Source organism: Arachis hypogaea, chromosome 17 (genome assembly GCF_003086295.3).
Source record: "Arachis hypogaea cultivar Tifrunner chromosome 17, arahy.Tifrunner.gnm2.J5K5, whole genome shotgun sequence".
NCBI lineage: Eukaryota > Viridiplantae > Streptophyta > Magnoliopsida > Fabales > Fabaceae > Arachis > Arachis hypogaea.
This window is the reverse complement of record NC_092052.1, coordinates 132,499,378-132,523,322: the sequence shown is the minus strand read 5'-3', so window position 1 is coordinate 132,523,322 and position 23,945 is coordinate 132,499,378. Positions and strand designations below refer to the sequence as shown.

At 36.2% G+C, this 23,945-nt stretch overlaps 1 protein-coding gene across 1 annotated transcript; it reads right to left on the bottom strand.

Moving 5' to 3' along the window:
• Window positions 1-9,140: 9,140 nt before the first annotated feature.
• LOC112766325 (uncharacterized) lies at window positions 9,141-12,102 on the bottom strand. The gene is made up of 6 exons (XM_025812231.3): window positions 11,758-12,102; window positions 11,567-11,685; window positions 10,724-11,024; window positions 10,459-10,520; window positions 9,957-10,038; window positions 9,141-9,656 (listed from the first exon to the last, which is right to left on the bottom strand). Exons 1-6 carry the CDS (start codon window positions 11,792-11,794, stop codon window positions 9,562-9,564), a joined length of 696 nt encoding a protein of 231 aa, XP_025668016.1. The 5' UTR covers window positions 11,795-12,102; the 3' UTR covers window positions 9,141-9,561.
• Between the last annotated feature and the right edge of the window lie 11,843 nt (window positions 12,103-23,945).

Below are 23,945 nucleotides of genomic sequence, written 5' to 3'. Positions count from 1 at the left end.
CAAAAACGGGCTCCTGAAATTTCAATTGGTTCCGGGGACATTTGGTAAGATAAGAATCACAATTTCAAGTCCAAAAGAAAATTTCACAATTTGACCCAAACAAACAAACGAACAAACAAATATAGTCTACGTAGATAATTGAGGATCGGGAATGAATCCTCTCACACTTCACACTTGACAAAACATTTGAAAGAAAAAAAAATAATTGAGAAAATTGTTAACCAAAAACAAATATTGAAAAAATTCATTCTCATTCTCATTGGCCAAGGATAAAATCTAACTGTAACAATCCATTAGGCCTGTCGGGTCATATGGGCCACCAGAAGAGTGCAGATAGAAACAACTCATTTCAGACTCAAAAAGAGAAAAGATAAAAAGTCTCTTTCTCTCGCAAGGAGAGCATATTTCTCTAGATAGCTAGAGCGACTACTTCGACAGGAAGCTGGTTCATCTCCGGCAGCGGAGCTTTCGCAAAGAAAAAATAGAAATAGTAACCAAAACTATCAGAAGTGTCCGAGGCCAGGTCTCCTCTTTGTTAGAGAGTACTTCAAGCTCATGGCTATTTTAAGAGGAGAAGTTCTTCACCTAGATGAAGACCATCATGTCGGTGAGTTTCAAATAACAAAGAAGCTAGTTGGAAGACTTTTGACAGAGAAAAATGTAAACAAGACTACTGTTGAAAAAACAATAAATAAGATGTGGGGTGAGCCTCAAGGATTGATCATCTCAAATATGGGTACAAACTCATATTTGTTCAATTTTAAAAATGAAGAAGATGCTATGAAGTGTTATGAAGAAGGTCCATGGAGGGTGGACGGGCATATGCTCAGCTTGCAGTGGTGGAGGCCAGAGCTTTCCTTTGAAGAGATAAGTTATAATTTCCTTGCTATTTGGATTCAAGTTCATGCTTTGCCTTTGGAGAAGCTAAACAAGAATATTGCAGAGAAGATTGGGGCTTCATTGGGCAGAGTGTTGGAAGTAGAAGATCCATATGTTGATGGAAATTTGCTTAGGAAGTTTTTGAGGGTTAGAGTAGAGGTGAATGCTTTGGAGCCATTGAAGACAGGATTTTGGTTTAGGAGAAGTGATGGTAGCTATTCAAAGGCGTCCTTTAAATATGAAAGGTTATGTGATTATTGTTATAATTGTGGAAGGATTGGGCATGATAAAAGAGGATGCAGAGAGGTGATAGCAATGGATAGTGAGAATTCAGGTTTACCAAAATATGGGCCAGACCTTTCAGTTCTAGGGCTTAGATCTATCATTGCAGAGGCTGAAAAGGTGGGAATCAGAAAAAAGGGTGGTGGTAATAACAGTCCAGAAGGGAGTTCATCGGTGGCGCGTGGTGAAGACACAGGGAATAGCGAGTGGGTATGGGAAAGAGATAGAAGAGAAAGAGAGGCAAGTCAGGAGAAGGTAGATAGAGCCAGAGCTAAGGGTATAGGGATAGGACTACATGCTACTAGAAGGTTCTCACAACAAACAGGATTTGTACAAGTGGAGGAGGCCCCATTTTATCAGCAGGAGCAGCAGATGGAAGTAGAAGGAATGAGTGGGAAAAAAGATACCCAATTTCTCGAAAATGGTGATACTCAGCACTTGGGAGAAGAAATGAAAAAAGATAATGATAGACATGATGGGATTGCAGGAGAAGAGATGGATGGGAGTAGGAATCTTTTAAATGTGGAGAAAGGGCCTAGTGAAATAGAAATTGGGCCAGCTTTGAATGGCCCACTTAACACTTTGCAACAGAAAAGGGATGGAGTAGAGCCCATACAATGGATCCATAAGCAAAAGACTTCAATAATGCAGGAGGCGGATCACATGGACAGAAACGAACGAGTTGAGGAGATCTTTCACAGGAATCAAGAAAGTACAGATGGGCCTGGGAGAAATGATGAAGCATTAGTATTCAAGAGGGCTGATGTGCACCAAAATCCAACCAAGAATAATTTTCAACTAGATAATGAGAAAAGGGCAATCAGGAGAACAAAAAAGAGCGGGAATGAGCAGGAATTGGATTTAGACAGAAGAGAAATTGGAGGCAATCAGGAGGGAGAAAAGTACAGCAACCATGCAACGACAATAACATATGAGTATGAGATTGATTTGGTTCAGAAGATTGTTCATAGCTTAAGACTGAAGAGAAAAAGAGAGGAAGAGGCACAGGTACAATTAGAGGACATTACTGAAGAAGCGAAATACCTGACACAGGTTCGGGGAACAAGTAAGAAGAGCAAAATGGTCCAAACAATTTCATGGAAAGGACAACGAATGCGAGAAGAGCTTGGCAATGAAGAAGCAACAGAAGATACGAAGGCCGAGGAGGCGGGCCTAATCATGCCCCCAACTCAACCATGAGCATCATAAGTTGGAACTGTCGCGGGTTAGCGGCTTCCGCGACAGTTTCGGAACTACATAGTCTATGTAAACAGATTAAGCCGACAATAATCTTTTTAATTGAAACAAGAGCAAAAGAAAAGACTGTAAGTAGAATTAAGAAGAGACTTCATTTTGAAAATGCCTTTTGTGTAGAACCCCGGGGTCTGTCCGGCGGTCTATGTTTGTTTTGGAATGCAATATATAAGGTTGATATTTATTTTTGGTGTGATAACTATATTAAAGCTCGAATTGTGGATAAAGAAGGAAATATGTGGTTATGCAATTTTGTATATGGTAATCCTAATTTTAAAAAAAGACAAGAGCAATGGAGGGAGATCACGGTTAGTTGTAGAAGTGAAAGTGAACCTCAGCTCTTCATAGGAGACTTTAACGACGTTTTGAGTCAAGAGGAGAAGGTGGGACTGCATCCGAAGCCGCAAAACCAGGTCAGAGACTTCAGAAATTTTGTAGATTCAAATGCTCTCATAGATTTGGAATTGAAAGGAGGAGGGTTCACATGGTTTAGCAATCCAAGAAATGGATTTGTGACAAGGGAAAGAATAGATAGGGCTTTGGGCAATTGGGAGTGGAGGATGATGTATCCACATGCCTATCTTTCGTCAATGCCTGCTATTAGTTCAGATCATAGTCCTCTAATTTTAGATTTGAACCCTGTGCATAATGTGAGAAGGAGTTTTAAGTTCGAAGCTTTTTGGGCAGACCACGAAGATTGTGAGAATGTAGTGAGAAGGGGATGGAGTAAACGAGAATCTAATGGCAACGAATGGGGGAGATTAACTAATAAAATCAAGAGTTGTAAGGATGAGTTAAGAAAATGGAGTAAAACTACCTTCAAACGGGCAGACAAAGAGATTCATTGTTTGAAGGAGGAACTTAAAAAATTACAAGCCTCTGATTTTTCAGAAGAAAAACAAGAGCAGATGCAGAATATAAAGGAGAAATTGGTTAATTTGTGGAGCCAAGAGGAGAAGTATTGGGGACAAAGAGCAAGGGTAAAATGGCTGAGGCTAGGGGACAAAAACACTTCTTTTTTCCATGCAACCACCATTCAGAGAAGAGATAGAAATAGTATTCAAAAATTGAAGGATGCCTCAGGACAATGGTTGAATAGCAAGGAAGAAATAATGGAACACATTGTTAATCATTTCACGAATTTGTTCACTTCAACAAGAAGACAAAATTTTGATAGCACCATTCGGAAAATCCCTAAGAGGGTTACAGAAGAGATGAATAACGAGCTGCTGATGGAAGTTTCAGATGAAGAAGTTAAAAAGGCAGTATTCAGTATGGGAAGTCTCAAAGCACCTGGACCTGATGGTTTGAATGGATTGTTTTATCATAAGTATTGGGATATCATTAGCAAGGAAGTGTGTGAAGCAGTGAGAAGTTTCTTCAAAAATGGATACATACCGGAGTGTATTGGGGAAACTACAGTTGTATTAATACCCAAAACCAAGAACCCTGAAAGTCTTAACCAACTAAGACCCATTAGCTGTTGTAATTTTATTTACAAAATATTGGCAAGGGTCATAGTGTTAAGACTTAAGGGAATAATGGAGAAAATAATATCACCGATACAGAGTGCATTCGTGGGAGGGCGTCTCATTCAAGATAATTTAGTCATTGTGCAGGAAATATATCATAGCCTCAACAAAAAAGGTAGAAATGGATCACAAGATATGGCGGTTAAATTAGATATGAACAAAGCATATGATAGGGTGGAGTGGGACTTCTTGGAACGGGTCATCACAGCTTTCGGGTTTCATGAACGGTGGGTAAGATTAGTGATGCAGTGTGTTAAAAGTGCCAACTACCAGTTCAAAATCAATGGGGACCTGTCAAGGAAAGTGAAACCACAAAGAGGATTACGACAGGGAGATCCGCTTTCGCCCTATCTTTTTATTCTTGCAGCGGAAGTGTGTACTATATTAATGGAGGAAGCACAAAAAGAAGATAGAATTTCAGGCCTAAGAATTGCCCCAACAGCCCCAACAATTACGCATCTTTTATTTGCAGATGATTGCATTATTTTTGCCAAAGCAAAAGAAGAAGAGGCTTATCAGATAATAACAGTCCTTAATGAATATACAGAGGCCTCGGGGCAAAGAATAAATTTAGATAAATCTGGTATTACCTTTGGACATCAAGTCTCAATACAAACAAGAGTATGCATTGAAGAAATACTAAATATGTCATCATGGGAATCCCCAGGAAAATATTTAGGACTACCTGCAATTTGGGGAAGATCTCTAAATCGGGCTTTGTCGTGGATAGAAGAGAGAATTTTGAACAAGCTTGAAGGATGGAAAGAGAGGTTACTGAACCAAGCTGGCAAGGAAATTCTGATTAAAGCAGTTGTACAAGCCATACCAGCTTACGCTATGAATGTGATAAAATTTCCCAAGCAGTTTTGCAAGAGAATCAATTCAAGAGTAGCGCGATTTTGGTGGGCGACATCCGGAAAGGAGAGAGGTATTCATTGGAAGAATTGGAATATAATAACAAAGAGCAAGATCGAAGGAGGATTGGGCTTCAAGGACTTTGAAATGCAGAATATAGCGCATCTTGCAAAACAAGCATGGAGAGCTTTGAAGAATCCAGATGCAATTTGGGTAAAAATTCTACAAGCTATCTATTATCCAAAGGGCAATTTCTGGGAGGCGCAGGTTGGGAAGAATTCTTCGTGGATATGGAAAAGCATTCTGCATGGACGAGAATTGCTAAGGAGGAAAGGAAAGTGGAGTGTTGGAAATGGGTCAAAAATTAATATATGGAGGGATAATTGGATAGCTGAAGTAGGTAAGGTGCTGGGGAATGGTAGACAAGATAATCAGAAAGTTGAAGAGCTCATTGAAAAGGGAAGGGGTTGGAATGAGAGCAAAATCAGAAACATGTTTTCGCCAGAAATTTGTGATGCTATTATTAGAACCCCAATTAGTTTTGTGAATAAGGAGGATAATTTATACTGGCCTGCAAGAGATGATGGTATATATACTATAAAGACAGGTTATTTCGCAGCAAAAGGAGAATTTCAATCTCGAGATCATGGGAACCCATCCACAAGTGATGCTAGGAGGGAGTTATGGAAAGAAATTTGGAAAATGGAAGTTCCCTCTAAAATTAAATCATTTTTGTGGAAGGCAGCCCATGACATCGTGCCGGTAAATTCAAATTTGTTCAAGAAGAGAATTGCTGGGAGTCCTATATGCCAGATTTGTACTAAAGAGGTGGAGACAACAGAACATGCATTATTGCTATGTGAGTGGACAAGGGCTACATGGTTCGGAGCTGATTGTCAGTGTATTCCAACAACAGAAACAGTTACTGAGTTTGGAGACTGGTTTATGACTATCATACAAAAAATCAAATCAGTAGGCGGGGAGGAGGAAAATAGAAGAATTAGTAAAATAGGATTTCTGGTGTGGGAGATATGGAAGACTAGAAATCGGAAAGTGTACCAGCAGCAAGAAATTAATCCAAGCTGGACTATAAAGAGGGCAAAACTAATGGAAAATCTATTTTGGAGAATAGCGGAAAAGAAGATAAATTTAAAAGAAAGACAGGTTCAAAAAGGAACGAGAGAGGTTCGTTGGAGGCCACCCCCTGCGGATTGGATCAAGGCAAATGTGGATGCTTCTTTCAAAAAGAATACAGGCAAAGGAGCTATAGCAGTGGTGTACAGAGATAGTAGAGGAAAGATTTTATTAGGTTTCACAGGATTAATTCAAGCAAACTCAGTCACAGTAGCAGAAGCTTTAGCAATTAGACAAGCTCTAATCATTGCAAATAATTTGTTCATGGAAAAAGTTCTCATTGAATCAGATAATCTAAAAATCATACAAGCAATTAAATCCAAGAGTCCAATTGGTGAAGCATGGGCAATTATTCAGGATATTCAGTTGTTATTGGATCAATTACCTGGTAGGGGCCTAACTTGGACTCCCAGAGAAGGAAATCTTCTTGCACATAAAGTGGCCAAAGAAGCAGAATTAGGGAACCTTCATTCAAATTGGAGCATGCAACCACCATTAGAAATTCTGCGTATTATGCACAATGAAAGTAAGAATCAATAGAATGAGCAAGATATGTGAAGAGACGAGATATATTGAAAACATCACCTGTTCTCATATTTCATCGATAATACAAAAAAAGAAACGTCTCTTAGCCAGATCATTTGTGATCTGAGGCAAAAGCTCTAAGTGTTACCCAGAGTGACTCAGTCCAAAAAGAGGATGGCCCACGTTTTGGCGTGAAAACAGGATTTCAGAAGTGACTCGGGTATCGCCGAGCAGCAAGGATCCCTTGGAAGATGCAGGAGCCATGTAGATGATCGATCAAGCAGCTTAGGTGGCCGTCAAGCGTAGAAGGTGACGGTCGAGCACTGTGTCCATTGATTCAGGGGAGTCGAGTTCGAAGAGGTTGCAGTCCACCTAACCAGAGCTCTTCCGGTCATTTAGGCACATTTGCTGATGGAAAGCCGCTACAATGGAGGGCATCGATTCTGGTCTCAGGCACAAGATCCAGGGAGAAAGGAACAGGAAACTACAGAGCATGCCTTGTTATTATGTCCATGGATGAGAGCTGTATGGTTTGGAGCTCAAATTCAATGTAGCATGGCATTCACCACCCAAGGATTGGATAAAATGCAACATTGATACACAGGCAATGGTTTTACATGGATCCCAAGACGAAAGAAATTCACTGACTCATGAAGTAGCAAAAATGACTTACACAAGCAACCTACAAACTAATTGGAGCTCCAAGTCTCCAACCCTCCTCAGGCTATAATCAAAATCATCAAGGAGGAATCACAACTCTGCATAACTTCATAGACATAGGAGGGATCCAATTTGAGGCGCGGGACTTCGAGATTTTGCAAGAGCTCCTCACATAGTTGGTGCTGCATCATTTGAGGGGAAAAAGATAGGAAGATGTGTGCGCGCTTCAAAATAGATTGAATGTATTAGGATATTTAGGTTGGGTTGGGATTGGGCTGTGTTGTTCTTTTGGGTAGCTCGGGCCTTAATGGCCATTGTCCAAAAAAAAAAAAAAAAAAAAAAAAAAAAAAAAAAAAAAGAGAAAAGATTACATATTACCAAAAAGATAAAAAAGGTACAAGCACGTGGCAGAGGCATTGTACCAACATGTTTGCCTCATAATAGCCACATTCAAAGTGTGTGAGCACAGCTGAGGCATAACTCAACTGGTTAGACCATATTTTTTTTTGTGACTGAAATAAATTAAACAAAGAAAAACAAAAGAAACAAAACAAGGAACTGCTTAAATAGAGGGACAGACCCGTTTAAGACTACTCTTAAACTCCTCCCAATGTGAAAGAAGCTCCACATGCGAAAGTTGTAACTTCATCGCCATCTTTGCCATAGTATCTGCCACCGTGTTTGCATCTCTCATAATCAAACGAAAGTCAACACGCCAATTTCAATGCATGATATCTCTTATTTTGAGTACCAGTGGATCAATAAACCCAAAACCATCTTGAGTAACAAGATTAAATGCTTCCACACAATCTGTCTCACAAATAACATCTCGTTGACCCACATCCCAAGCTAAGAGATATCCTCTCCAAATAGCAAACAATTCTCCTTGAAGAATACTATTACTCTCAATCATTCCCAAACACCCCCTTTGCCAGCTCCCATTACAATCTCTAATAACACAAGCAAAACCAACACTATCACCCGAACCAAAATAACTAGCATCACAATTAATCTTAAAAGTACCAATGGATGGGGGATTCCAAAAACTAATTAATCTTAAGGGTTAGACCATATGCTTCTTAATATGCTGCACTCAGGTTCAAACCTTGGTGAGTGCACCAAATGTTGAATATGAACCCTTAAGTGTGTGTAGTGTGGGTGTATTATGATACTTAGAATTGGCAGTTAGGGGTCTAGATCGGGTGAAGTCCGGGTCTTGATCAACTTTATCACGACATCACCAAAAATTAGATTCTACATCTTTTGATACTCTAAATTTTGGAAAATAATTATTCCATAACATTGCAACATTCACATAATAATAATTTAGAATCTAACAATAAAAATTTAAGTTTCATAATAATAATTATATCAATTACACATTAAACATTCAAAGTTCAAAAGACAATTAAAACAAAGTTAACAACCAACACAAGATTAACATAATAATAATAATTTATAATGTCATACCAACTAATAACAACAAAATATTAAGTAACAAACAACTACACAGGTCCAACGGGTCGGAGCCGGGTGACCCGAGACTTGGCCCGAATCCGATTTAATAAATAACCGGGGCCATCTATCGAAACCTCGAGTCTGACCGGGCCATAACGAAGCCGGGCCAAATTAGCCCCGAAGTCATCGGGTCCAGTCCGGGTCTTCGGGCCGGACCGGGTCTTGTGCACCCAGTTGTCCAATCTACTTGACCCAAAAAAAAAAACATGCCTTGGAATGAAGGTTGCAATGGTTTCCTTAACGAAGGGGATTCTTCAAATGAAGTTGGAGTAGCTAATTAGGCAATGTATTGGTGAGAACATTCAATTACTTCTCCCATCTCTTTATTAGTGTTCAATTTGTGTTTGGCTGGGCCCAGGGCTGGGGGCGGCTGGCCAGCCCTTTCAATCTCATTCAGAAAATTAATCAGAAGCTCAGAACAACACCACAAGAATCCTTCGGTTCCCCTTGGATCGGGGGAGATAGTAAACCAAAGTGATATATATGGTAGAAAACGTAATCTATATGGAATATCATGGTTTATACATTACGATGATATCATGCACAAAGTGATGCCAGAGTACAAGTTGAAAAGGCTCCAGGTTCTTACTACTACAACTCCCTGCTTGACCATACTAAAATTAAAAGCCGAGGTGCAAATAATACATCTAATGTACACAGCCTTATCCCCTTTGAGTAGAAAGGTTTGAGGCCAAAAAATAATAACGAAAATCCTAAACAAAATCCAAGATGAAAAATGGGCTTGCTGACGGGAATTGATCCTTTATTCCCATATTCACCAACAGGTAAGTGATCTCAACTATGGAACCTAATAGCAAATTTATCCACCACATATAGTTCATCTTAACTGGCATCAAGCAGATTCTCATGGTCAAAGAAGCAGTTCCAGTGAATGTTAGACTAATATGCTGCTGAGTGCTGCCTACTCACCATGATCATGTGGTAGATTGAAAGGAAAGTGTGCAAATTGAATTTTTAAGGTTGGTGACTCGGGTTTTTTATCATCAAACTTGTAGCCTGCATAAAATACTAGACTTAGAGTGTATGATATATTACCAACACATTTATGATAAGATGATAAAGCATCTATGAAAGTGAATTCCAAATTGATAAGATTACAGAGAGTTTAGGGTTGTGTTTGTTTCCTGTATCTAGACACACGTATATCATACATATTCAGATTCATTATTCCAAGGCCTTTCTTTTCCCTTCTTCCTAATCACTATAATGTCAACACCAATCATACATATTATTTTTCTCTGCACTATGAATAGACATTAGACTCAAATTTATGCAGCCAAAAAAAAAAATGAATACCTTGCAGAGCTTCCATTGCAGTGAGAGCACATTTGGAATCAACAAATTCCACAAAACACAATGTCAAAGCCTTGTCTCCACTCTGCAGCATACTCAATCATTTAAAAACTACTAAATATAAAAAAAACAGACAAATATAAATACATTAGAACATTATCTATTGTTTAATGGATTTAAACTTTTCTTTTCCTCATTTTTAAAATAAATAGATGTCAAAATGTAACATTTTGCCTTAGTCCTTACTGCAAAGGACTTCAGAAAGAAAAACGTTAGAGGGCCATCAGAATGTTTTTGGCCATCATTTAGCCATCAACTCAATTTCTTTAATCTAGTTCTTTTAGTCTAATAATCCAACAACATATTTTATTCTACTTTTAAACAGTGATGTCTAACTGATAGACAAAAACAATAAATTCTAATGGCCCTCTAGCATTCCTACTTCCGAAATTGAAGCAATGCACACCTAAACTATCAACATATCACTCTAAATTAAGAAACTTACCCGTCTAGGCTCCTTGTGAACAACTCTAATATCCTTATAGCCAATAAAGGGACGGAAAAGATCTTAAGATATATGTCAAGGCATTTACATCAATGGAGCATTGTTCTTAACATAGTGAATGCGATTTCATGCACTTCAATTAAATTTCCAGTTCCATAAACTCTAAAAACGATGTTACATTGAATAATAATATAATTTCACACACTCTTCCTACACATTAACACTGATTAATCACATGAATTGATGCAAGCAACGAAAAGGATACGACCAACTTCCCTTCTGGTGCAGTCTTTTGGGAGTCCACCAACAAACAGAACATTGGATTCAGGCAGCGAATTCGAGAGAGCATCGTAATCGATCTTCGAGACAGTCCGTTCGTTACTTATAACCGGATTAACAGGTAACGAAGCATCACGAGTTTTGCCAAGATCAGTAGGGTCTTCAAGAGTTGAATAAGCCCCCTTTATGTCAAGCCCTGTTGGAGCCATTGAAACAGATTCGGAACGAACCGCAGAACCCAGCAGAGCATCATCAACACCGTATGCACTCATACGCAAAAAACTTACCTGAATGGCAACAAATTAATTAACTCAATAAACGAATATTATTGTTAGAAACAAGAGACTGAGAGAGTAATCTGAAAAGTGTATTATTTAGTTGTGATGAAAGGTACAATATACAAGGGATATTTATAGGTGATAAATGAATCAGAGCAATAAAGGCATAGAATCCTACAATTAATATACAGATATACTAGACGATACTAATTGATCTAAATTGATTCTAATGATTCTCTAACATCTCCCCTCAAACTCAAGTGGGAGCTAAGGATACCAACTTAAGTTTGAATAACAAAGTCCGGAAACGAGTCGGGTGATGAGCTTTCGCTCTGATACCATGTTAGAAACAAGAGACTGAGAGAGTAATCTGAAAAGTGTATTATTTAGTTGTGATAAAAGGTACAATATACAATGGGTATTTATAGGTGGTAAATGAATCAGAGCAATAAGAATCCTACAATTAATATACAAATATACTAGACGATACTAATTGATCTAAATTGATTCTAATGATTCTCTAACAATTATAAATAAATTAAGATATTTACATCGCTCTGCATGTAATCAGATGCAGCAGCACGCAAGGCGGTGGAATTGGAGAGAAGAGGGGAAGCCAAAGAGGGTGGCTCGGCTGGAATGTAACCAGGAAAGGTAGTTCTTGAGATTCCTGCGGACAGAATAAAATTAAGTAGTGGTTTAGGGTTTAGAAGGTGCATAAAAGAATTGATATGATTGGTACCTCCGTCAGGAACGTAAGGGTAATAGGGATCCGCCATAGATGCTCTCTGCAGTCTGCTATGCTAAACAGTTAACAGTGAATAGAAAGAAAGTCTATATTGGTTACGGTGTTGATGATGTGGCCCAAATCGGTGCGGGTAATGCCATGTTGGTTTCAACAATGAATCGGGCCTGACCGCATAAGGGCTCGCCCCGCTTTATGTTAATCTAACCCAGTTAGCCAGTTAGGTTATGTAGCTCGAAGCTTGTACTAAGGCCACTTCTTCTGCCTCTCAAAATACCACACTACCGGCTAAGTAAAATTTTTTTTTTTTTACCCAAACGGTATCCCCTAATTCAATAGGTTAAGAACTAATCTGTCGCGGATCTGAGTTCCATTTAAGGGTTTGTCGCTGGCCAATGAGTTGCTGCATGCACAAGGCAGGAGTTCGAACTCCCGACAATTGTTTAAGCGGACGAGTGAGTTTACCACTCGACTAACCCAAGTTAGTTACCGGCTAAGTAAATTTGTGGACGTGTGAATTGGTGGACTAATGATTAGTTTATTAGTCTGTTTAAACAAAAATTTAAAACAAAAAAAATTATAAATTAGAATATTATGTGGAATAAAATCTTAAATCTAATTCAAATATTTTATCTATCTTAAAAATTCAAAATTAGTACTAAATTAATCGAATTAATTCAGAACGACTTAATATATAATTAGTATATATAATTTTATATAATATTTATATCCAAAAAAATATTTTAAAATTAAAAAAACATTATATAATATAAAAAATGTTAACTAAAATATAAATATATAATATTTTGTTATTAATTTTATAGTAATATATATTTTTTTATTATAAAATATGATTCTAATTGAATTAGATCTATCCAAAATATTAACAGAACCTAATCACAAAAATTGCGTTAAGTGAAGAAGTCAACTTAATTTAAAAATGACAATTTAAGACGATCTGACCTGACAATTTAAGTCAATTTAATATGTCCGTCTTAAATGGGATAGATTTTTCTATCACTAACTGATTTTAGATTAAGAATAATACCTTGTGAGTGTTGTAAAATAAAAGATATATATATATATATAATAGAGATGTATAAATAGAAGACTTTTGTATTAAAATAATTAGCTCAATAATAATTTATATATATATAATAATATTATATGTTGTATTGTGTATATATATACAAAGATAGAAAGAAGTATTAAAAATAAAGAGAGGGAGAATCGCATTTGCTTATTGTTACAATCTCAATATAATAAAGATGATTAATAATGTTATTAATATTATATGTAAAGAGTAATAGAAAATAGAATTTAAAATACTTATAAAATAAAAGAAGAGAAAGAATTGTAGTAGAAATATAAAGAGAAGAGTATTTGATTGCAACATAAAAGAGAAGTATTCGTAAGAAGAGAGAGAGGTGATTTGTCTACTACTTTTTTTTTTCCTGTACGAATACTTCATATCAAGTTCTTATTTATAGGCAAACACATGGCATCATTTTCAAACATTATTTAATAAGATTCCCTTTGAAAACCTGAGACTTGTGGAAAATGGGAATCCACCTCAGGCAATCTTATCACAACACTCCTCCTTGGATGACCATTTAGGATTATTGCCTCGTTAAAACCTTACTAAAGAAAAACCCAGTGGGAAAAAAAAACCTTAGTGAAGGAAAAAGAGTACAATATCCTTTAGTGATGGGGACTGCCTCGTTAAAAACCTTGTCAAGAAAAACCCAATGGGAAAAAAAAACCTGACCAAGGGAAAAAGAGTACAGTCTCCCCCTCTTGCCGACATCATTTAATGTCTCGAAATCGGCGCATTCCAATCTCATGTACCAATCTTTCAAAGGAGGATTTTGGGAGTGACTTTGTAAATAAATCTGCCAGATTGTCACTTGAACGGATCTGTTGGACATCAATTGTCCCTTGATTTTGAAGGTCATGAGTGAAGAAGAATTTGGGAGAAATATGCTTTGTTCTATCACCTTTGATGTATCCACCCTTAAGTTGAGCAATGCATGCTGCATTATCTTCAAACAGGACAGTTGGAGCTATCTTATGATCAATCAGTCCACATGATGATAGAATATATTGAATCAGACTCCTCAGCCAAAAACACTCGCGACTAGCTTCATGAATCGCTAGTATTTCAGCATGATTAGAGGATGTTGCAGCAATCGTCTGTTTTGTGGACCTCCAAGATATAGCTGTACCACCATATGTGAACAGGTATCCTGTTTGAGATCTCCCTTTATGTGGATCAGACAAGTATCCGGCATCTGCATAGCCAACTAGTTGTGACTTGGATTCATAGGGATAAAACAATCCCATATCAACCGTTCCATGAAGATATCGAAAAATTTGTTTGATTCCACTCCAATGTCTTCTGGTTGGAGAGGAACTATACCTTGCTAGTAAATTCACCGCGAATGATATGTCAGGTCGCGTATTATTAGCAAGATACATTAGCGCTCCAATGGCACTAAGATATGGTACTTCAGGACCAAGGATATCTTCATTTTCTTCTTTAGGACGGAATTGATCCTTTTTCACATCCAAAGATCTTACGATCATTGGTGTACTTAATGGATGTGACTTATCCATATAGAATCTTTTCAAGATCCTTTCTGTGTATGTTGTTTGATGAATAAAGATCCCACCTTTTATATGCTCGATCTGCAGGTCGAGACAAAACTTAGTCTTTCCAAGATCTTTCATCTCAAACTCTTCTTTTAGAGTTTTTATAATTGTTGGAATCTCTTCAGGAGTCCCAATAATATTTAAATCATCAACGTACACAACAATTATAATGAATCCAGATGCAAATTTCTTTATGAAAACACACGGGCAGATATCATCATTCTTGAATCCGTTTTTGGCCAGATACTCAGTAAGACGATTATACCACATTCGTCCAGATTGTTTTAGACCATATAAAGATCTTTGCAATTTGACTGAGTATAACCCTTGCGAATATTCATTGGATGGTTTGGATATCTTTAGTCCTTCAGGGACTTTCATATAGATATCCCGATCTAATGAGCCGTACAAATAGGCTGTTACCACATCCATTAAATGCATATGCAGTTTATGATATGCAGATAAACTGACCAAATAACGCAATGTTATCGCATCCACTATAGGGGAATACGTTTCTTCATAATCTATGCCGGGCCTTTGTGAAAAACCTTGTGCCACAAGTCGGGCTTTATAGCGCACAACTTCATTTTTCTCATTTCGTTTTCTCACAAATACCCACTTATATCCAACAGGTTTTACATCTTCAGGTGTACGGACTACAGGTCCAAAGACTTCACGTTTTGCAAGTGAGTCTAATTCAGCCTTCATGGCTGCTTCCCATTTTGGCCAATCATTCCTTTGTCGACATTCTTCAACTGATCTTGGCTCAAGATCCTTACTTTCATGCATGATATTTAACGCCACATTATATGCAAATATTTCATTGACAATTGTCTTATTCCGGTCCCATTTCTCTCCTGTAAAGACATAATTTATCGAGATCTCGTCATTTTCACAATTTTCAGGTACCTGAACGTCTTCTGGCGTTATATCAGAATTTTGGACAACTGCAGGTGTCTTTACTATGTCTTTTTCAACAGGAATCGTATTTACCTCTTTTCTCTTTCGAGGATTTTTATCTTTGGAACCGACAGGCCTGCCACGCTTCTGGTGTGTATTTGCTTCAGTGGCAGTTTGTCCAACTGGGACATCAATTCGAATTGGGACATTTTCCGCCCTGCCACGCTTCTGGCGTGAATTCGCTTCAGTAGCTACTTGTCCTACTGGGACATCAATTCGAATTGGGGCATTTTCCGCTGGTATATAAGATTTGGTTATCCTCTTTGTATCGGAAAATGCATCAGGCAATTCATTTGCTATTCTTTGCAAATGTATAATCTTTTGAACTTCTAGTTCACATTGCGCTGATCGAGGATCTAAATGCATCAACGATGATGCATTCCAATTAAGTTTCTTTTCAGGAAACTTATTCTCTCCCCCTAATGTTGGAAATTTAGATTTATCAAAATGACAATCTGCAAACCGGGCTTTAAACACATCACCAGTTTGTATCTCAAGATACCTCACTATAGAGGGAGAATCATATCCAACATATATCCCCAATTTTCTTTGGGGTCCCATTTTGGTGCGATTAGGTGGCGCAATGGGAACATATATCGCACACCCAAATATTCTTAAATGGGAAACATTTGGCTGCTAGCCAAAAGCTAATTGCATAGGAGAGAACTGATGGTAACTCGTTGGCCTCAAACGAATAAGTGCTGCAGCATGTAAAACTGCATGCCCCCAAACCGAGGTTGAGAGATTTGTTCTCATAAGGAAGGGTCTAACAATTAATTGGAGGCGCTTAATAAGTGATTCTGCTAACCCATTTTGTGTGTGAACATAAGCTACTGGATGTTCAACACTTATTCCATTAGCCATACAATAAGCATCAAAAGCTTGGGAAGTAAATTCACCAGCATTATCAAGACGAATTGCTTTAATTGGATTTTCTGGAAATTGTGCTTTTAATCGAATAATTTGAGCCAGTAATCTCGCAAACGCCAGGTTGCGAGAAGATAATAAGCACACATGTGACCATCTCGAAGATGCGTCTATCAGGACCATAAAATATCTAAAAGATCCACATGGTGGATGAATAGGTCCACATATATCACCTTGAATCCTTTCTAGGAATTCAGGGGACTCAAATCCAATCTTTACTGGTGATGGCCTTAAAATTAACTTCCCTTGAGAACATGCAGCACAACAAAATTCACTAGATTTAAGAATCTTCTGGTTCTTTAGTGAATGTCCATGAGAGTTTTCAATAATTCTTCTCATCATGGTTGTTCCCGGATGACCCAATCGGTCGTGCCAAGTTATGAACTCATTTGAGTTAGTAAACTTCTGGTTTACAATGGCATGTGATTCAATTGCACTAATCTTGGTATAATACAACCCAGATGAAAGTGAGGGTAATTTTTCTAATATAACTTTCTTATTTGAATCATGAGTTGTGATATATAAATACTCATGATCTCCCTCATTCATAGTCTCAATATGATATCCATTTCGGCGAATATCTTTAAAGCTCAACAAGTTTCTTCGAGACTTGGTAGATAACAGTGCATTATTTATTATAAATTTTGTTCCTCCAGGAAACAAAATTATAGCTCTTCCGGAGCCTTCTATCACATTGCCTGAGCCAATAATAGTATTAACATATTCCTCTTTTGGCACAAGATGGGTAAAATATATATCACTTTTGAGAATAGTGTGCGAACTTGCACTATCCGCAAGGCATACATCTTCATTACATATCCTTGCCATTCTTTTCAAAAACAAATAATAATTAAATGAGTAGTATGCACAGTTAAATTGAATACTTGATCAGAATTATTTTTCTAAGAAACACTGTACATAAAATAATGTCATATACTGAAATTTTATTTTTAAAATTTGACACAATTAATAATTTCAAAATTCATAAATATTAATATTTCATTATTTATGTACATCACATTTGAAACTTAAATACATAGAAAATACAACTTAACAATAAGTTCTTTACATTATTTATTTACATATATACTTCACAATCCCACATATTAAACTATTCCATCATTGATCAAATGACCAATATTTCCTTCAGGGTCCTCAAAGAAATCAGATACATCATAATGAGTGGTGGAGTTCTCAGCATCATTTGAAACAAAATTTGTTTCCTTTCCTTTGTCGTTCTTTTTCAAAAATGCATGGTAAAGATCGACTAGGTGCCTTGGGGTACGACAGGTACGTGACCAATGGCCCTTTCCACCACAGCGGAAACACTTCTCCTCGGTTGATTTATTCTGCCCGATATTCCTTTCTTTGTCCCACTTCTAGTGAGATCCTCTCTTTTGAACATAATTCTTTTTCCTTCCATAATTTTTCTTGTTATTAAAAGCTTGCCATTTACCTCTTCTGGGGTAATGATTTGCCGCATTTACTTCAGGAAATGGGGCGGCGCCAGCTGAGCGCGCTTCATGATTTTTTAATAACAACTCATTGTTGCGTTCGGCAACAAGAAGGCAAGAAATTAACTCAGAATATTTCTTAAACCCTTTCTCTCGATATTGCTGCTGCAGGAGCACATTCGAGGCATGGAAGGTTGAGAAAGTTTTCTCCAACATATCATGATCAGTTATTTTTTCCCCACACAATTTCATTCGTGAGGTGATTCGAAACATTGCAGAATTATATTCGTTTATAGATTTAAAATCTTGTAAACGCAAATGCGTCCATTCATACCGGGCTTGAGGAAGTATCACCGTTTTCTGATGATTGTACCTTTCTTCAAGGTCTTTCCAAAGATCTGCAGGATCTTTTAATGTGAGATATTCATTTTTCAATCCCTCGTCAAGGTGACGACGGAGAAAAATCATGGCTTTAGCTTTATCCTTCTGGGATGCATTATTTTCAGCCTTAATGGTATCTCCAAGATCCATTGAATCAATATGGATTTCAGCATCTAGTATCCATGATAAATAATTGTTTCCAGATATATCAAGAGCATTGAATTCAAGATGAGAGAGCTTTGACATAATGAAAATTTGTTACCTGAGTCTTCCTCAAAATTTGATCAGAGTCTCGTGCTGATAACGTGTTGTAAAATAAAAGATATATATATATATATATATATATATATATATATATATATATATATATATATATATATATATATATAATAGAGATGTATAAATAGAAGACTCTTGTATTAAAATAATTAGCTCAATAATAATTTATATATATATATAATAATATTATATGTTGTATTGTGTATATATATACAAAGATAGAAAGAAGTATTAAAAATAAAGAGAGGGAGAATCGCATTTGCTTATTGTTACAATCTCAATATAATAAAGATGATTAATAATGCTATTAATATTATATGTAAAGAGTAATAGAAAATAGAATTTAAAATACTTATAAAATAAAAGAAGAGAAAGAATTGTAGTAGAAATATAAAGAGAAGAGTATTTGATTGCAACATAAAAGAGAAGTATTCGTAAGAAGAGAGAGAGAGGTGATTTGTCTACTACTTTTTTTTTCCTGTACGAATACTTCATATCAAGTTCTTATTTATAGGCAAACACATGGCATCATTTTCAAACATTATTTAATAAGATTCCCTTTGAAAACCTGAGACTTGTGGAAAATGGGAATCCACCTCAGGCAATCTTATCACAACAGTGAGCTCAGGTCGAGAGGAATTTTAGGTTGAGCCAAATTTTAAACATATCTAATGCGAATCTTTTTCAGATTTATGTGTATTAGTGTGTAGTGTGAATGAATTGTTGTAATATGACCCAAAAAAAAAATTTAAGTTATTGATTTATTAGCACTAGAAGAAATCAAATGTGTAGATTATTGTCAAATATAGAAATCGTTCTTTACTTATAAAAAAAATTATGTGTTTTATTATTTTTATTATATTTTTAAATCTTTTGATCAAAATCTCGTTTGTCTTTTACATTTCAGCCATATAAATTTTCACTTATCATTTTAATATTCACTTTTATTTAAAAATGAAAAGATTGCACATTTAGAATAAAAAAGTAACGAATATTTTTATTTTTTTTTAAAAATATTGAGGAAACTCATACTAGTCACCTCATGTTTTGATCAAAATTTAATTAAAAGAAGATAAATATTCAAAAGTTAGTAAAATTTGTTATTTGTTGACAGTATTTTTAGTTATCTATTCAATTCTTTTAGTCTTATAATCGATCAATATACTTTTAACTTATATTTTTAAATATTAATAATTAACTGTTGGTAAAAAATAATAAATACTACTAACTCTCTAATATTTCTCTTAAAAGAATTATTATAACTAAAAAAAATGTATTGATTTTTTTTTTTGCCAAAAAAGATAAAATTGCATTTCTCAAAATGGATGGGTTACATGAGTTCAATAGGACGAAAACAAAACAAAGGGAATCTCCCAACTTACTATGAAGTGAAAAGAAAAGATAATTAAACTTGAAATAAAGGAAATTGTCTTAGACCATGATTTATTGTTTCTATTTTTCCTGAGTTTTCTGCAAAGCTTCACTATTGCATCAACCATCCCCGAAATTTTTGTCTCTTTCTTCTAAAATTTAAGTAAGTTCTGAACTTTCCATAAATTTCATAGTAGAATTATAACTATCACGAGAGTTTGACTGTTTGAGTACCACTATTTCTTATAAAAGCAGACTCAACCTTTGTAACCACCAAGAAGCAAAATCCACGATATAAACCTCTGAGTCTGCTTCCTCTAACAATAAAGTTCTCCAAGCTTCCATGGCAAAAGGGCAGGTAACCAAACAGTGTAAGGCTGTTTCTGAATTTATTTGACATTTTGGGCAAAGAGGAGAGATTGAAGGAAAACGTTGGTGAATATTGCTGAGGACCGACAATCCTTATGGACTAATCTCTAGATGAAAATCTAAATCTTGAAAAAAATTTGCAACTTTCAGATTGAATTCCACAACACCCTGTTTCGCATAATTGGGAGGCAATGTTCAATTGGGGGTGTCGGAGTCCATAAGCAATCTTATATTCTGAAGCTACATCATACTATCCATTTTTGTTCCAAGACCATACCAATTTGTCAATCCCAGAGCTATTCAAAGAAACTTCCTTTATCCTTTCCACAATTTCAACAAGAAATAGGTTTTGAAGTAGTGGCCAATTCCAATTACGATCTACTGGCAATAAATTTTTAACTCTATAGGATCCAAGATGGGTATAATTAGGGATGTTTATAACAAAAGGGTAAGGTGAGAGGAGTCATAGATCATTGAAAATCTTCACATTGTCTCCAGTACTAACACTCCATCTGAGTCCTTTTTCTACCACCCTTCTGCCCTCGAGTAAACTCTGTCACCCCTAAGATGACTAAGAATTTTTCTCCACTATAAGTATTGAATTGAGCCTGAAATACTTGCCATTCAACAGTTGATCCAACAAATTATTTAGTTTTGTAACACACTCCAGAATTGCTTCTCCAATAAAGCTAGATTGTGGGCTCTTAAATATTTGAATCCAAAGCCTTCTTCTGGTTTTGGTCTAATCATCTTCTCCCAACTGATCTAGGTCATTTTTCTTTCTATCATTTTCTGTCTCCACTAGAATTGATTGAGAATTCTATGGATAACATCTAGCAGGTTATCAGGCAATTTAAAATAAGACAAGGTGTATATCAGAACCGTTTTTTCTATTGCTTTTATCAAAATTTGCCTTCTCCCAGTTGATAGAAAGTTTTTTTTCCATGCTTGTACTCTTTTCTATATTTTTTTCTTGATAAGTCCAAATGTGGCCTTCTTAGACCGCTGGACAATGAAAAGTAAGCCCAGATATTTATCCTGTGCTCTTATGTGATTGATTTGTAATTGTGCAGCTAATTCTTCTCTTAATTGAGGTGGTGTATTATTACTGAAAAAAATTATTGATTCGTTGAGATTGATTTTTCGTCCACTGATACTTTCATATTGTTGGAGGAGGGTTAAGATATTGTTGCACGACTCTGAGAAAGCCTTGCTGAAAAGTATAGAGTCATCTGCAGAAAGTAAGTGATTAACTGATGAACTATTTCTATGTATTTGAATTTCTTGAATTGTACTGTTTTATTTTGTCTTGTGTAGTAAATAGAAAAGACCTTCTGCACAATTAGAGAGAGATACGGTGATAAGGGGTCATCTTGTTGAATTCTCCTAGATGGCCTAAAAAAGTCATACGGTTGACCTTCCACGAGAACAGAATAAAAAACAGTAAAGACAGGTTCCCTAATTCAAGAAATTCATTTATGATCAAAACCCATCTTTTCCATCATAAACCATAAAAAATTTCATTCGACTCTATCATATGCATTACTCATGTCAAACTTTATCGACGTGTCAAACTCTAACCTCTCTTTTTATTTTTCAGATAGTGCATACATTCATGAGCAATAAAGATACTATCTGAAATTATCTACCTTTTAAAAAAGCACTTTGATTCAAGCTCACAATCTTATTCAGCATAACTTGCATTCTATGAACTATAATTTTGGAGATAATTTTATAAAACACCGAAGATAGATTTATAGGTCTCACCTGTGTCATGTCTTTTGCATCAAAGGCTTTTGGAATTAGACAAATTTGCATGTGGTTAAAGTTTTTAAGAATTCTACCACTTTAAAAAAAAAAACTTTAGACAGCCTTGTACACATTGTAACCAACCACTTCCCAATAGTATTGAAAGAACTTTGCCATGAAACCATCATCTCCTGGAGCACTGGTAGGACAGGCATTAAAAGTTGCTTTCTTAGTTTCCTCCATAGATACAAATCTCAACAATCTACAGTTCATTGAAGCTGTAACCGTAGGTTGAAATTCTCCTATAAACTCATTAGGGCCAGCTTGATTTGTAGAAGAGAAGATGTCCCGGAAGTATCCTTCTACTACTTTTGCAATGCCCTCCGGGGTGGAAACAATCGCACCATCATCCCTTGCTAGTCCCCATAATTTATTTTTCCAGTTTCTAGCATGAAATTTCTGGTGAAAAATATTGTGTTGCGATCCCCTTCTTTTAGCCATTTGCACCTCGACTTCTCTCTCCATTAACTTTCTTTCCTCTCATACGCCACTTCTAGTTAGGCTTCTAGTTCATCAATCTCCCTTCTCCCATGAGTTCTTGCGCCTCTCAATTCTTCTAGCTTCATCAAAATATCATCAATTATTTCTTATTTAGAATTGATCTTATTTTGTCTTTGTCAATGGAACAATTTGTGTCTGCATTCTTTAAGTTTTTGTGCCAAAACATACATTGGAGATCCTTCCACCTCTATCCTCCAAGTGTCTTCAATAATTTGCTTAACCTCACTTCTTTCGCATCAATGTTCTTGAAATTTGAAGCGTCTCTTGCTCAACCACCTTGGTGGTTCGGTGTCAAGAAGTAGTGGAATGTGATATGAACTATTTTTAACAAGCCTTTTAACCACCGCTGCATTATATATCTCCCTCCACTACGCTCCTGCTATCACTGTATCTAATCCCTCCTTGATTAGGGTATCTCTCTTTCGTCTATTGGTCCATGTGAAAGGTTGCCCAATCATTCCTAGATCAATCAAGACATTATCATCAATAAATCTATTAAATTTTTTCACAGAACTAGGGGATTTTGCACTACCTCCATATTCCTTACTTTGGTACTTGATTGTATTTAAGTCCCCAAATATCACAAAGTTGCCTAAATCGTTGTAGTTTTGCCATAATATATTGAAATTGTGTCTCTCTAGTAGCTTCATTTGTGCTAAAATGAACTCCAATCAATCCATATTCTTGTCCCTTAGTACCATCCTTCACTCGTGCTGTCAGAAAAAAAAAAAAACACGATGCTAGATAATCTACACTTCAACACTCTCTTTCCATGCTAAAGTCATGCCTCCGGATAAACCAATCGGATTAATGAGTCTCCAATAATTAAAATCACATGATCTAAGCTTTCTTTCTACCAAGCAAGATTGATTATTTGTTTCATGATGCGTGAGCATCTTTCCCATATTTTCTATTTATTTTAAGTAAACATTTAATGAGTTTTAATTTTATTTTAGTGTTTGAAACCTCTTTGGATGATACTTTGAGTTGCTTTGGTGTTTTAATTATTTCAAGTGAAGTTCGAATTAGTTTGGCAACGTTTGTGTGCAAGAAAAGAGAAGAAATCAATCTGCCAAGCTGGCGCTAAACGCAGACCTGGGCATTTAGCGCCAGCAACTCAGCAGCGCAAGGGAGCTTTCTGCCTACTAGGGTGCTAAACGCCAACAAGCCAGAGATGAAAGAGAGCTTTCTGCCCACAAGGGCGCTAAACGCTGGATCTGGCGTTTAGCGCCAATGATCCGGATCACATTCTCATTTATGAAATATCTTTAGTTGGATTTAGCTTTTATTATTCTATTTTATTTTATTTTATTTATTTTTAAGTACAAACAAAATCTTTTAGGTTTAGAATTTATTATTTTATTTTAGTTTCAAATCAAATTAGGTTAGATATAAAAGGGAAAGGATTCAACCCTGAAGAATCTTTTGACTTTGGCACTTTCACATTTTCGGAACCCTAGCTTTCTCTCGAAGTCATGAACC